Source organism: Propithecus coquereli, unplaced genomic scaffold (assembly GCF_000956105.1).
Source record: "Propithecus coquereli isolate 6110/MARCELLA unplaced genomic scaffold, Pcoq_1.0 Scaffold256, whole genome shotgun sequence".
NCBI lineage: Eukaryota > Metazoa > Chordata > Mammalia > Primates > Indriidae > Propithecus > Propithecus coquereli.
This window is the reverse complement of record NW_012148130.1, coordinates 1,496,743-1,510,114: the sequence shown is the minus strand read 5'-3', so window position 1 is coordinate 1,510,114 and position 13,372 is coordinate 1,496,743. Positions and strand designations below refer to the sequence as shown.

General features: G+C 64.0%; 1 protein-coding gene across 2 annotated transcripts; it reads left to right on the top strand.

The window, feature by feature from the left end:
- The first annotated feature begins 331 nt into the window (after positions 1-331).
- On the top strand, positions 332-12,999 carry TNFAIP2 (tumor necrosis factor, alpha-induced protein 2). 2 transcript variants are annotated; one of them, XM_012647126.1, is made up of 12 exons: positions 332-354; positions 3,132-3,474; positions 3,735-4,365; positions 6,469-6,583; positions 6,745-6,867; positions 7,037-7,137; positions 7,705-7,803; positions 8,305-8,428; positions 9,259-9,381; positions 9,569-9,724; positions 9,909-10,030; positions 11,171-11,312. In XM_012647126.1, exons 2-12 carry the CDS (start codon positions 3,147-3,149, stop codon positions 11,310-11,312), a joined length of 2,064 nt encoding a protein of 687 aa, XP_012502580.1. In that variant the 5' UTR covers positions 332-354; positions 3,132-3,146. The 2 variants fall into 2 exon arrangements, with proteins under 2 accessions (XP_012502580.1, XP_012502579.1); XM_012647125.1 differs by lacking the exon at positions 332-354 and having other exon boundaries at positions 3,147-3,474; positions 11,171-12,999.
- Positions 13,000-13,372: the final 373 nt, after the last annotated feature.

The window sequence follows — 13,372 nt, the reverse complement described above, 5'->3', positions numbered from 1 at the left end:
CCTCGGGGCAGCCTATCAGCAGCTGTCGTCGGACAATGAGCCCGGCGGCTCCGGACGGATCCCGGTGCCCCCGGGTCCTTCCCGGTGCCCCACATTCCCGGCGACACAAGGTCCGCCCCGCCACCCCTGCCCGGGCTGGTGGGAGGCAGCGACCCGCGCCTCCCTCCCTCCCGCTGGGCCAGCCTGGCGCCACCCGGACACCGGGACACCGGCACACAGCCCCCGCCACGCCGGGCCTTGGCCTCCGCCCGCGGGTTTTCCGCGGTTGCGGCGGGCGGGGCGGGGGCGGAGCCTGCGACTATTTCAGGCCGCGCCGAGCTGGGGCCGGGACAGCGGCGGCCCGGCCCGGACACAGTAAGTGACCTCTGCCTCCGTGCGTCCGTCCCCCGCCGCGCCACTCAGCTTCTCGCCCTGGCCCCGAGTCCCCGGCCGGATTCCCCGAGGGAACGGCCTGACACAGCGCAGGAGACACTCCAAGGGTCCCTGGCTTCGGGCAGCCCCACTGCTGGGGAAACTGAGGCCCCGTCCAGCGAGAGGCAGCGAGGGCGGGGCTGGCGGGCAGGCGCCGGGTCGCCCTTCCCTTCGCCGTAGGAAGGCCCAGCCCTGTGGCGTGACTCCCTGGCTGTGTGACTTAGGCCAAGTCACTTCCTTGCCTGTGCCTGGATGTCCTCATCGGGGATGGCTGCGCCCCAGGAGAGAGGAGCCAGGCCCAGGGAGCAGGGAGGCCGTGCGGCCCTCAGCCCCAGCCGGGCAGAAGCGGCTGAGGGGAGCCCGGGAGCCTCCGTGGAGCTGTGGCCGCGGTTACTCTGCAGGCCCCTTCCCGCCTCAGTGGGCAGTCAGAGCCCGGGCTTTAAGGGGTGCCTTCCCGCCCTCCTGCTGCCCCTGCGGCACGCCTGGCGGTGCCTGCAGGACAGACACAGGCACACAGCGTACTCACCCTTGCTGAGCCCAGCCAGGTGCCCCTGCAGGGGCGGTTTTGCCACATCCTCTCAGCAGCGCAACGAGGTGGGGTCCTCATGCCCATTCCAGAGGTGGGGACACAGGCCTGTGAAGGAAGGGGGTGTCAGTCCACACGCCGGTGAGAGGTGCAGAGAGCCCGCGGCCGTTTCTCTTCCCGCTGCGCCAGCTGCCTCTGAGAGTCGAGACCTGGGACGAGGCCCGGGGTCCAGCTGTGGGACCTTGATGGGCAGGGGTTTTTGCCGGAGAGGGGAGAGGCCAGTCATGCTGCAGGGGACCTGCAGGAGCTGGGCCTGGAGGACGGAGAGGGCCTGGACTGTGTGGGGACTGAGGAGTTGTGTCCTACGGGGAGGGGTGGGACAGTGAGGCTGGTGGGCAGCACTGCTGGTCAGGGTGGCTCCTCTCCCACTCTCGGAGGACGGCAGGGGTGGGGCCTGGGTGCCCAGGGTGGGGCTGAGCAGCCCTGCTGGATAGACCAGCTCCTGCGGTGCCTGGCGTGCAAATGAGATGGGTTGGGAGGGGAAGCTGGGCCAGTGGGTGGGCAGGGCAGAAGTGTCCAGTGGCCTTGCACCTGGGGACCTTGGCTTTGGAGCTCCCCGGGGCAATTCCTGCTTGGTCCTGAAGTGGAGCTCTCAGCCCAAACGGTACTAGGGAGCAACTGGGGTCCAGGAGTGTGGGACTCTGCCCAGGGTACCAGGTGAGATGGCAGGGGCTGGGGGTGGGAGGAGCCCAGGCTTTCTGTCCCCCAAGTGGCTCTGGCCAAGCCCCAGGGTATGGGGCAACCCCCTGAGGGAATGGGGTAGGATAGCTGGGCCAGTGGAGGCAGCAGCTGGGGCTGTGGGAAGGGTCTGACAGGCCTGAACTCAGCCCCCGTGCCTGCTGTGCTTGGGGCAGGCACCCCCACCCCCAGCCTCAGTTTCTCCTTCTGGATGGTGGGTCATCCTGTCTGCTTTACAAGGCTGTTGCAGGGGTTACTCTAAGTCATCATGATACATGAGACACAGCTTGATATATTTATTTTTGGGGGTGGGGTGGGCAGGTGGCACCATGGTTACAGGTCACCCCAGTGACCAGGGAGGCCCAGCCCTCCCTTAGGGTCAGCCATGCTCCCCTGCAGTGGTCCTGGCCTTGCTTTGACAATGGTCAGGGTGCTGGGGAGGGTCCTGCTTCTCTGGATGCAGCTTGCAGGGCAGTGGGGAACACGGGCAGGGGAAGCGCCGGGCTCTGGAGCCAGGTGATCTGAGTTCCAAGCCCAAGCTATTGACCATAGGGACATTTTAAACCTAAATAACAACACCCTTTCCGGATGCTGGAAAGGAAGAGATGGGGTGGGCACCCAGGAAGGGTGCAAAAACAGGAAGCTTTTGTGGCTATGTCACCCTGTTTGCGAGCAGGCAGGCTGGGGCAGAAGCCAGGAAGCCTGGTTTCTGGGCCCAAGTTGCTGTGTGACCTCAGGCAGCCCTGTGCCTTGCTGAGCTCTTAACTGCCCATGACATGTGAAAGGGTCTCCAAGGTCCCTTCCCACCCCCTATGGCTTCTGTAGATCTGAGCCCCAGGGCTGGCAGAGGAGTCAATCTCTGCCCCTCGTGGCCCAGCAGGAGCAGCCGAGTTCCTGCTCATGACAGCCTTCCACGGTCCCCCGGCGCGGTGGGAACTGGGCAAGGTGCAGCTAGGCAGGAGGGGCCTGGGCTCCTGCCTCAGGTCAGCTTCTGGTGCTCTGTGACCCGGGCATGGCACTGACCCTTCTGGACCTCTGTTCTTGCTCTGTCAAAGGGACAGCAGCCCCAGCCCTGGCTCTTCCCCAGGGTCTCGTGGGATCCAGGGAAGTACTCACTACAGTCCCTTCCTCCTGCCCAGGGGGTGGGCTGTCAAGGAAGGATTTGCCAAAATGAAGTGAAGGCCCCTCTGTCCCGGCAGCTTGGCGTCCCAGGGGTGGTTCTGGGAGGGGCCTCCAGGTATTGGAAAAGGAGCTGTGGGTGGAGAGAAGGGAGCAGAGCTGTTGGGGCTCTGCTAGGCCAGGAGATGGCCAGAGCCCCGGTGGCTGTACGAGTGAAAACAGACCAAGCACGCTCAGTGCGGACACCGCAGCTGAGCGCTCGGGCCTGGGAGCCCGGAGCCAGGGCCAGTGCACCGTGGCCACTGACTTCTTCATCCTCCCTCCTCACAACCTGCAGGTCTGAGCCAGGGTGATGCTGAAGATGATGACATTTTTCCAAGGTCTTCCGGGCCAGCAGCCTGTGCCAGGGACCCTCGACTTACCCAGAAGCCCCCAAAAGTTGCCCTCTACGTCAGAGGCAGAGTCAGAGGCCTCCTCTGAGGACTTGGTGCCATCCCTGGAGGCTGAGGTAGCCCGAGACAGGAAGGAGGAAAAGCTTTCCAAGAAGAAGAAGCCAAAGGGACTGGCCAACATGTTCAGTGTCTTCACCAAGGGAAAGAAGAAGAAGGGCCAGTCGGGCTCAACAGAGCCGCAGGGCGAGCCTGAGCCCAGGCCAGGGCTGGATGGCCCACTGCCCACAGGTAGGCTGGGCCCAGGGCTGGTGCGTTAGAGCCAGGCCGGCCTGGGTAGGGTAGGAGCGCATGGGCATGGATGAGCCACCCACTCGGGACCGGGGGGCAGCAAGCTGGGCTTGGAGGTGTGTGTGCCTCCCGCTTTCACCAGTGCCCCAGTGGGGCGGGCAGGGGAGGGGGCGACCAGGCCTCCGTCCTGTCGGGGACCCGGCCTGCACCCTCTGGGGGCGGCCCGGGGCGCCGGCGCTAACGCGGCTTTCTGGGCGCAGTGGAGGAGCTCAAGGCGGCCCTGGAGCGCGGGCGGCTGGAGGCGGCGCGGCCGCTGCTGGCGCTGGAGCGGGAGCTGCAGGCGGCGGCGGCGGCGGGCGGCGCGGGCGAGGAGGAGCTGGTGCGGCGCCAGAGCAAGGTGGAGGCGCTGTACGCGCTGCTGCGCGACCAGGCGCTCGGTGTGCTGCGCCGGCCGCTGGAGGTGGCGCCCGAGCGGCTGCACCAGGCGCTGGCCGTGGTGGCCGAGCAGGAGCGCGAGGACCGCCAGGCGGAGGCGGAGCCGGGGACCTCGGCGCTGGCGGCCACGCGTCCGCGGCGCTGGCTGCAGCTGTGGCGGCGCGGCGTGGCCCAGGCGGCCGAGGAGCGTATGGGCCGGCGGCCGGCCGAGGGCGCCGAGGGCCGCTCGGAGGCCGAGAGCGTCTTCCTGCACATGGGCCGCACCATGAAGGAGGACCTGGAGGCCGTGGTGGAGAGGCTGAAGCCGCTGTTCCCGCCCGAGTTCGGCGTGGTGGCGACCTATGCCCAGAGCTACCACGAGTACTTCGCGGCCCAGCTGGCCGCCATGGCGCAGTTCGAGCTGTGCGAGCGCGACACCTACATGCTGCTGGTCTGGGTGCAGAACCTCTACCCCAAGTGAGCGGCGGGCTGCCCCCCTCCCCCCAACCCGGGGCAGGGAGGGGTCTGCTCTGCAGGAGGGGTGTTGAGGCGCGAAGGGAGCTGTTTTCAGTGGGGCCAGCGCTTGCAGAATCGGGGATCTGAGAGTGCAGGGGTGGGATTTGGACTCAGAAGGACGGAACCGGGCATGCCAGGTCAGGGCCTGGGCACAGGGACGGGGCTGGGGCTGGGCTGCTTTGCACTTGGAGCCCTTAATTTCCTGGGCCTCAGCCACATTCTGCAGCTGGGGAAACTGAGGCCCAGAGAATGGCAGGGACTTCATTCCTTTATGAGCTCCCAGTCTGAGGAGGGGATGGAGCCAACAACGAGGACCCAGAGCAGGCCTACGGGGGTCAGGGAAGCCAGCCTAGTGTCTCTGCGGGAGCAGTGTCCCCGCTCCAGTCTAATGGATGTGAGGGAGTCAGGCTGGGGAGGGGACAGGCCAGGCAGGGCAGGAGGTGGGAGGGAGGATGGTGTTCCTGGCAAAGGGCATGGCATCTTTCAGCGCCTGAGGCTGACCCCTGGGACGCTCTGGGAGCCCAGCAGAACTGGTCAGGGTGTTTGGATTTATCTCGCAGGCTATGTGGGCCCCCTTAGGCAGGACGACTAGCAGGGGCAGGATAGGGCCAGGGGTCCTGTTGGAAAGATCCCGTGTGGGTCACCTTGTGAGCCCATGGCAGAGCTGGGTTCTGGCCGCTGAGGCCTGGAGCTCCTCAGGCGGGAGGTGGCTGTGCCAATGGGGGACAGCTGGTACCCCAGCTGGGTATAGCCTCAGGCATCCCCTGACTGGCCGAGACGCCTGGATCGCTGTGTGTGCCCCTCCTTCACACAGACTGCGTGGGGAGGGACATGTTCTGCAGGGTGGAAGTGCCCAGGGCACGGGAGGCCAGGGGCTCTTATTGTGGGGGCTCGGCCACTGCTGGCCCAGCTCCAGGCGTGAAGCCTGGAGGTGCAAATAGTGTGGGCTGTGTCTGAGGGCCTGAGGACCTTTGGGCGGCAGTGGGCTCAGTTGGTGCCGATGGGTCAGCTCCGACAGGAGGACACGGGAAGGGCCCAGAGGGGTAGTGGGTGAGGAGTCAGTAGGGCATAGGGGCATGGGCACAGGACAGGGGCTGCAGGAGGGATAGTCCAGCTCCAAGCCAGTTCCTACTTGTGTGTCCTGACTCACCAGGAAGTACCAGGCACTGGCACCTCTGCCTGTGAGCCTTCCTGTCCCAGTGACCTCAGGGTCTCCTAGCCTGGGGCCCAGTGGGGTTAGCACAGCAGGAAACTAAGGCCAGCCTGGGCATGGAGCCCTGGTGACGGGGTGTCCAGGGAGGCATTGTTGAAGTCTGTGTGGCCAGAAGTGTGGGGAACAGAGGGACGCAGTCTGCGTCTAGACCGGGTGAGGGGCACAGAGAGGGTCATCCTTAAGCCTCCAAGCAAAGGCCCCTTTGGAAGTGCCAGGGCTAGGCAGGTCCCCTGGGACCTCAGGGACCCCGCAGAGGCGCCACGAGAGTGAGCTGAGACGCCTCCATGGAACAGTTCAGGGGCAGCCCTTCCTGCCCTGGCCGGCCCACCCTCTGGGGGCTGCAGGGCTGGCCTGGTGGGGCGGGCAGGGCGGGCGAGTTGCCCAAGGTCTGGCTGGGTCTCAGGGCGCTGTGACCAGGAGCTGACTTGGGGCAGGGAGATCAGATCTGAAAGGTGGCGCTGGCCGCTGGGTGGAGAAGGGGCTGTTGGGGGCAGGGCAGGGGCAGAGAGGTGGGGAGGAGGCTCCTGCACAAGCAGGTGAGAATGGGGGGCCGGCAGGGCACGAGGGTGGCTCGAGGCTAATGGGTTTGGGGGGCTATTTTGAAGCAGGCGTGGATGTGGGGCTGAGAGTCGGGAGGCACGACGATGATTTCAGGGTTTCTGGTCTGAACCAAACTGAGCAGACAGAGGACCCATCATCTGAACCAGGGAATGGGGATGGGGGTGCTTCAGGGTGCAGGGGAGCCTGGGCCTGCTGGGGACTGGAGGCCAAGTCTGGGAAGGTGGCTCCTTATTGAGGGACAGTGCTGAGTGGGTGCAGCTCTCCACATGCCAGCCTCCCTCTGCCCACAGTGACGTCATCAACAGCCCCAAGCTGGCGGCTGAGCTGCAGGGTGTTGGGCTTGGGAGCCTCCTGCCCCCGAAGCAGATCCGGCTGCTGGAGGCCTCGTTCCTATCCAACGAGGCGGTGAGTCCTGCGCCGGGCCAGGGCCTGGGCCAGGGAGGGGCAGGAAGGCAAGGAAGGGGGGATCAGAGACAGACTGGGCCTGGGCAAGGAGTGTGACAGCGACTTCCAGGTGAGCAGGGAGGTGGGTCAGTGCTACGATGACCTGCCCCTCCTCCCCCCAGGCCAATGTGAAGGAGCTGATGGCCCGTGCCCTGGAGCTGGAGTCACAGCACTGGGCCCAGGATGTGGCCCCCCAGAGGTTGGATGGCCACTGCCACAGTGAGCTGGCCATCGACATCCTCCAGGTACCGGGTCTGCCCCACAGACAGCCTGCACCGTGCACGCGTACAGCCCATACACTCCTTGTGCATGTGCTGCCCACCTCCTGGCACCCCCTGTTCCAGCATGCTCCCCACCCCACCCCAGCCCCAGTCCAGGGAGCCCCTGCTCAGCCCACCCACCACCACCCTGCAGATCATCTCCCAGGCCCAGGCCAAGGCAGAGAGCATCACCCCCGACTTGGGCGCGCAGATAAAGCAAGTGCTGCTGGTGGAGCTGGCCGCGCTCCTGCGCAGGTGGGTGGTGCATGTGCTGCACAGGACGGGCCGGCGGCCACCTGCTCAGAGCCATGGCCCCTGCCTGTGCCTCAGGTGGGGTCCAAGCTGGATCAGTCCCCCCGACCCCCGGGTGCTGAGAGCCTCAGGAGGTCTGACCCCCCGCAGGACTGAGTGTGGAACTTCCTGTCCCCCAGTCAGCAAAGCTCCCAGCAGAGCAGCCTCCAGCTTCAAAGAGGATGCCCCGGGAGGGACTGAGACCCCTGCCACCCCTTCACACACACCCCCAGGACTCCTCCAGCCAGCCACACCCCTCTGGTCTTCCAGCGATGGGGTTCTGGGGACAGCAGCACAGGGCTCACGCTCTCTTCAGGAGCCCTGGAGGGGCTCTGGGCCCACTGGCCTTACCTGCCCCCCCCGCCCCCACCCCCGGAAGCCACGTGCGTGCCACTGAGGGGCTAGTGGCCCTCCCTGAGCTGCGGGGAGACAAAGGGAAAAGGCTCTGTGAACCCACTGGCAGGGCGGCTGGAGGCTGCTGTGTCCCGGTGTTTGTGCTGGTCCTGAATGTGCCCCTTCTGGTTTTACCAGCTACCAGCGCACCTTTGACGAATTTCTGGAGAGATGCAAAAAGCTGAGACATTACAGGGCCAATGTCATCGCCAACATCAACAACTGCCTGTCCTTCCGGTGAGGGTGCTGGGAGGCGGGGTGGGGAGGGGTGGCAAGCGCTTGGCGGGGGAGAGGGTAGCTGGGCTGGAGGGGAGGAGGAGCCACGCAGGCAAAGACGTGGACTCTCGAAATTAGCACGGTGGGTGGGGAAAGGACAGGACGGGCTGCAATAGCAGCAGCAAACGTCAATGCCGGGTGGCTCGTGCACTCACGCCAACGATTTACTCGTTATTTTATCCTTACACAACCGGACAGTGTAGGTACAGCGGTCATGCCTGCTAAGCAGAGGGGCAGACTGGCCGTGGGGCGCTGGCTGGCCCTCAGTTAGAGGGGGATGTGCTGTCGGTGTGTGCCGGGGGTGTGGAGAGCGTGGACAGGAGGGAGGACTTGGACTTGATCCCACAGGGGATGGGGAGCCATCGAGGGTTCTAGAGTGAGGAGAAGGGGCTAACTGCCTCCCTGGGTGTGGGGCTGTAGTCTGGGCAGGGCTGGTGTGACCCCCCTGCCTCCATCTCCCAGGACGTCCATGGAGCAGAAGTGGCAGGTACCCCAGGATCGCCTGAGCCTCCTGCTGGGCCCCCTGAGTGAGCTCAAGCGTCACGGCTTCGACGCCCTGCTCCAGAGCCTGTTCGCGGACCTGAAGGTAGCAGCCTCCTGAGCCCAGCGCGGGGGCAGGGGGAGGCACGGCAGCGCAAGGTGTGGGGAGGACACGCTCTGGGCCTGTGAGAGGCATGGAGCAAGCTGCTGTGCCAGGTGGCGGGGCCCCAGAGGGGTCCTGCCTTTGCCCACCACTTTGTCCTGGGGCCTGGCCTGAGAGGGGCTGCCAGGGCTGCGAGGGCCTGGACAAGTAGACCCAGCCCAGTCCCCAAATCTGCTCACACTTTTCCTCCAGCTCTCCAGACCTTCTGCCCCCCGTCCCTGTGCCCAGCTCCCAGCTCCTGAAGCTTGGGGCCTTTGGCAGCCAGGGTCACATCTGCTGTGGGTCAAGAAATCCACAGAAAACCCTTTGAATTAAAGTAGTTCCTTTAGCAGAGGAACTTTAGCAGAGGTGGGGGTCCCTCAAAAGGAAGAGGTGTTCCTTGCCCAGTGTCCAGGGCTAGAGGCCACGGGTGGCCTGAGGGTAGCGAAGGCCCTACCAGTGACCCTGGATCCCTTGGCACCGGTCTCACAGGCCCAGCCAAGCACAAGGCTTTGTTTATGCAGGAATTTATTTATTTAAGAGGGAGGCAGTGGAAAAGGCCCCAGGGCCGGCAGACAGGCCATCCTGGCCCCTGAGCCGCAGCTGGACGACCTTAGAGAAGGGTGCACAGACCCTGCCTCCACTTCCTGTCTGTGAGCAGGGGCCTGAGCTCTGTCTGGGCTCCCTGGGAGTCCTTGAGCCACCTTTGGCCCTCCTGCCTGGCACACGGGTCTACGGCTGGCGGCCCTGCCTCTCCCGGGGCGTGACCAGACTTCCTGCCTCCCCCATCTCAGCCGCTGTTCAAGAAGTTCACGCAGACCTACTGGGCAACCCCCGCGGAGACTCTGGAGAAAATCATTGCCACCGTGGGCGGAAGGCTGCCCGAGTTCTCAGAACTGCAGGACTGTTTCCGGGAGGTGAGCACGCTCTGGGCTGGCGGTTGGGCCCGGACACGAGGGCTAACACGTGTGTGTGCACCCACACACCCACACGCACCTGTGAATACATGCACACGTATGCACTCTTACTCCGGCATCTGGGAGTGGGAGGTGGGGAGCTCCCCGTCAGCGGTCGGCTCCCACGACCCTGGCTGCTTGCCCTCAGGAGCTCATGGAGAGCGTGCACCTGCACCTGGTCAAGGAGTACATCATCCGCCTCAGCAAGCGCTGCCTGGTCCTCAAGACGGCCGAGCAGCAGCAGCAGCTGGCAAGGCACATCCTGGCCAACGCCGATGTCATCCAGCACTTCTGCACCCAGAACGTAAGCCCCTGCCCACCCTCCTGAGCCCCGGGGTGGGCTGCCTCTTTCCCCCCAGCCCTCAGGATCTAGGACAGCACCCTCAGGGCCTCTGCGAGCCCAGCCAGCTCCTGACCTGAGCTTCTCTGGGCCCCTGGGTGCCTGCGAGGGCAAGGGCGGTCTCCGGCAGCCACGCCTGTGCCCGCAGGGCTCCGCTGCCACCTGGCTGCATCCTGCCCTCCCCACGCTTGCTGAGATCATTCGCCTGCAAGACCCCAGTGCTATCAAGATCGAGGTGGCCACTTATGCCACCTGCTACCCCGACTTCAGGTGAGAACGAGGGGTGCTGAGCAGTCGGGGTGGCCCTGCCAGACCTCCCTGTGGCGGGGCCTCTGGGGCCGGCATCAGGAGCCCAGATGCTGATGTTCTGCAGTGGCGCAGTCCTGGCCGCTACCTTTGCTGCGTGCGGGACTCGTTCATTTAGTCCTCGCCTCAGCCCTGCGAGGCTGACATTTTTCATTCCCATTTTACAAACGAGGCCTGGAGAGCTTAAGGAATGTGTCCAAGGTGACACCGCTAGGCAGAGGTAGAGCTAAAGTGACAAGGCCAGGCAGTCCTGTTCCACTGCCCATGCTCTCAGCCTTATGGGACACTGCCTCCTGAGACCAGAGAGACCAGGGTCTACTACGCAGCCTGGGGAGCCTTGGGGGGGCCTGGACCTGTGCCCTGGGCCCTGGGGCTCCTGTTCGGGAGTGGAGACTTAGCCCCTGGCTGCCTGAGGGGCTGGTGAACCAGGGACATTGTTTCTCTCTGGGCTCGGTCCTCTGATAGGGTGGGAAAAATCTGAATGGGCCTTGACAGGGTTGACCCAGCTTCGCCTAGTCCAGCCCCTGGCTGATCTGCTCCACCCGCCCATACAAGCACCTGGCCACCATCCGCTCACCCACCCATCCCACCAGCAATCATGTAGCAGCCTGCTAGGGACCACGCTCTGTTCTAGGCGCCAGGACGCAGTGAAGCACAGGCCAGGCCAGGTCTCCCTGGGGCTCCCCTTCTGTTGAGGGCCAGCGATGATTAAGGTGATCAGGCAGAGAAATACCATGATCGTAAGCTGTAAAGGGAGTTTAGCCAAGGTCATGAGTAACAGGAGGGGCTGACTTTAGGGAAAGCCTCTTGGGGGAGGTGACATTTTAGCTGAGACCTAAAGGTGGGAAGGAGCTGGTCATCTCAAGTGTGGGGAAGAGCACTCCAGGCAGAACAGCCGGTGCAAGACCTGGAGTGGGCTGGAGCGTGGCTGCTCTTGGGACTGCCGGCTGCCGGAGCATGTGGACAGGGGCGAGGGAGGCTCCCCGTGGGCAGGGGATTGGCCGTGGGGCCCTGTGGCACTGGCCAGGAGTCTGGGAAGCTGGGAAGGGGTCCGAATGGGGGTGTTGGTGACTGGCTGGGCTCACAGGATGCTCTCTTTGCCAGCAAAGGCCACCTGAGTGCCATCCTGGCCATCAAGGGGAACCTATCCACCAGCGAAGTCAGAAGCATCCGGAGCATCCTGGATGTCAACACAGAGGTGCAGGAGCCCTGCAGGTCCCTATTTTCCCTGATAAAGGTTGGTTAGCTTTTCCTGCAGCCTGACCTGCTCGTGAGCACCCAGCAAGCACCGGTACCACCCCACCTGGGGCAGCCACCCCACCTGGGGGATGTTCAGACCAGCGCTTGCTCACGGCCGGCCCCTCATGAGTCTCCAAATTCTGCTGCTGCTTCTGCCTAGCCCTGTGGAGTGCAGGCCCCTGGGCAGCTTCCGTACCCAGTGGGGGCGGGGCACCCACTGTGGGAAGCCGACAGGACAGCACCTAAGAACCTCTCTGAAAACGGCAGTTGACTGTGTGCACACAGAGGGCAGCCGGAGGGAGAGTGTGGTCCTGTGTCCAGGGGACCCTTCTGCAGTCTGCCTCGTGGGCGGGTCTGAGCGCCCCTTCCAGCCCCCGAGGGCCTGGGCCGAGCTGCACCCATCCTGCCTCCTTCAGCCCAGGCCCCGAAGAGCTGGGCTCGGCAAGTGTGGAATCGAGGACAGACCTGGAAGGGAAAGAGGGAAGGAACTCTTATCTGGGGCCCGGAAAGGGGCTTGTGCGCTTGTGGCGTGTTGGGAGCAGAGCCAGCAGCAGAGACACTTCCAGATTGCCCCACGGCCCCTGCCGGCTGCCCCGGGGGCTCAGACCTTGACCCCTCCCTACAATCCCAAGGTCCCAGGAGGCCTTGGTGTCCACCACGGTGGGGCCCAGGCCTCCTGGGTCTTCTCAGGGTTACCCCGCCCCCATGCAGGGACAGGCACAGGTGCCTCCATGGGCCCTGCCACCTGGACGTCTGGCTGAGGTCTGGGCAGGGGCAGGGCAAGCTCGACCTCTGACCCTTCGGCCTCTGTATTAGTTTCCTCCTGCGGCTGTGACACACCTCCGCAAGCTGAGCAGGTCGCAGCAAGAACCTGTCTTACAGCGCTGCAGGTCGCAGGTCCCACACGGCTAAGAGCAAGGTGTCTGCAGAGCCTTCTGGGGGCTGTGGGGAGTTCATTTCCTGGCCTTTACGTTCCTAGAGGCCCCTCCATCTTCAGAGCCAGCAGGGGGTGGCTGAATCCTTTTCCTGTCACCTCTGGCACCTCCCTGGCACCTCCTCTCCTCCCTCCCCCACTCTTAAGGACCGTTGTGATGACGTCAGGCCTACCCAGATAACAAGGTCATCTCCCTATTTTAAGGTCCCCGATTAGCAACCTTAATTCCATTTGCTGCCTAACTTCCCGTTCGCCACGTAACCTAACGTGGTCACAGGCTCTGGGGACTGGCTCGTGGACGTCTTAGGGAGGCGTTGTCCCGCCCAGCGCGGCCTCCGCCCATACCCTGTCCTGCAGGGCGCCTCGCTCTACTGCAGGAAAACCGGAGTCAGTTTCCCTGCCTGGCCTCTGCTGCCCTGCAGGCCCTGTGCTCCCAGGGCCCGAAAGTCCCCTCTCGGCACGGAAGGGGCAGTTCAGACTCAGGCATGACGCAGCCTCGCTTATGCCTTGGACTTCTTGGGCTGTCCCCTTTCCCCAGGTACTGCCTTACGGAGCTGTGGCCGGGGATTGGCCAGTGTAGATGACGCTCAAGATCTCTGTACATTTGTAGGAGTTAGCATGTTTGATGTTGTTAATACTGGTTTTTTTCTTTTTTATATATATGTATTTTTTCTTCCCACACCCACTCCCCTCAGTTAATATTGTTTTGATAGTACTGCTTTTGTATGTGTGCCTTCGAGACAGGATCCAGATTTTTATATCTTGATATAAAGCTGATTTCAAAAGTGGCTGTGGAGTGGTTTACTGTGGGAGCTGCAAGGTGGCGGGCTGGGGCATCCTTAACACCGCCTCGGTCTCTGCGGTCCGGGCACGCCCTGCTTCCCAGGCTCTGTGTCAGGCCCCCAACCTTTGCGGCCCCCAGAGCCCCTCCTATGGTCCAGGCAAGAGAATGCCCCACGCCCTTGTCACTTGTGAGCCTGAACTCTGCAAGGTTCTGCCCGCAGGGCATGGCCAGTCCTGTCCCCCTTCTGTGACTCAGTTTCCTCATTTGTAAAAAGGGGATTATGACCCCTTGGGGCCCCCCCAAAGGGTCACCACCTTTACTGAGGATGATGGGGGTGGTGGGGGGTGGG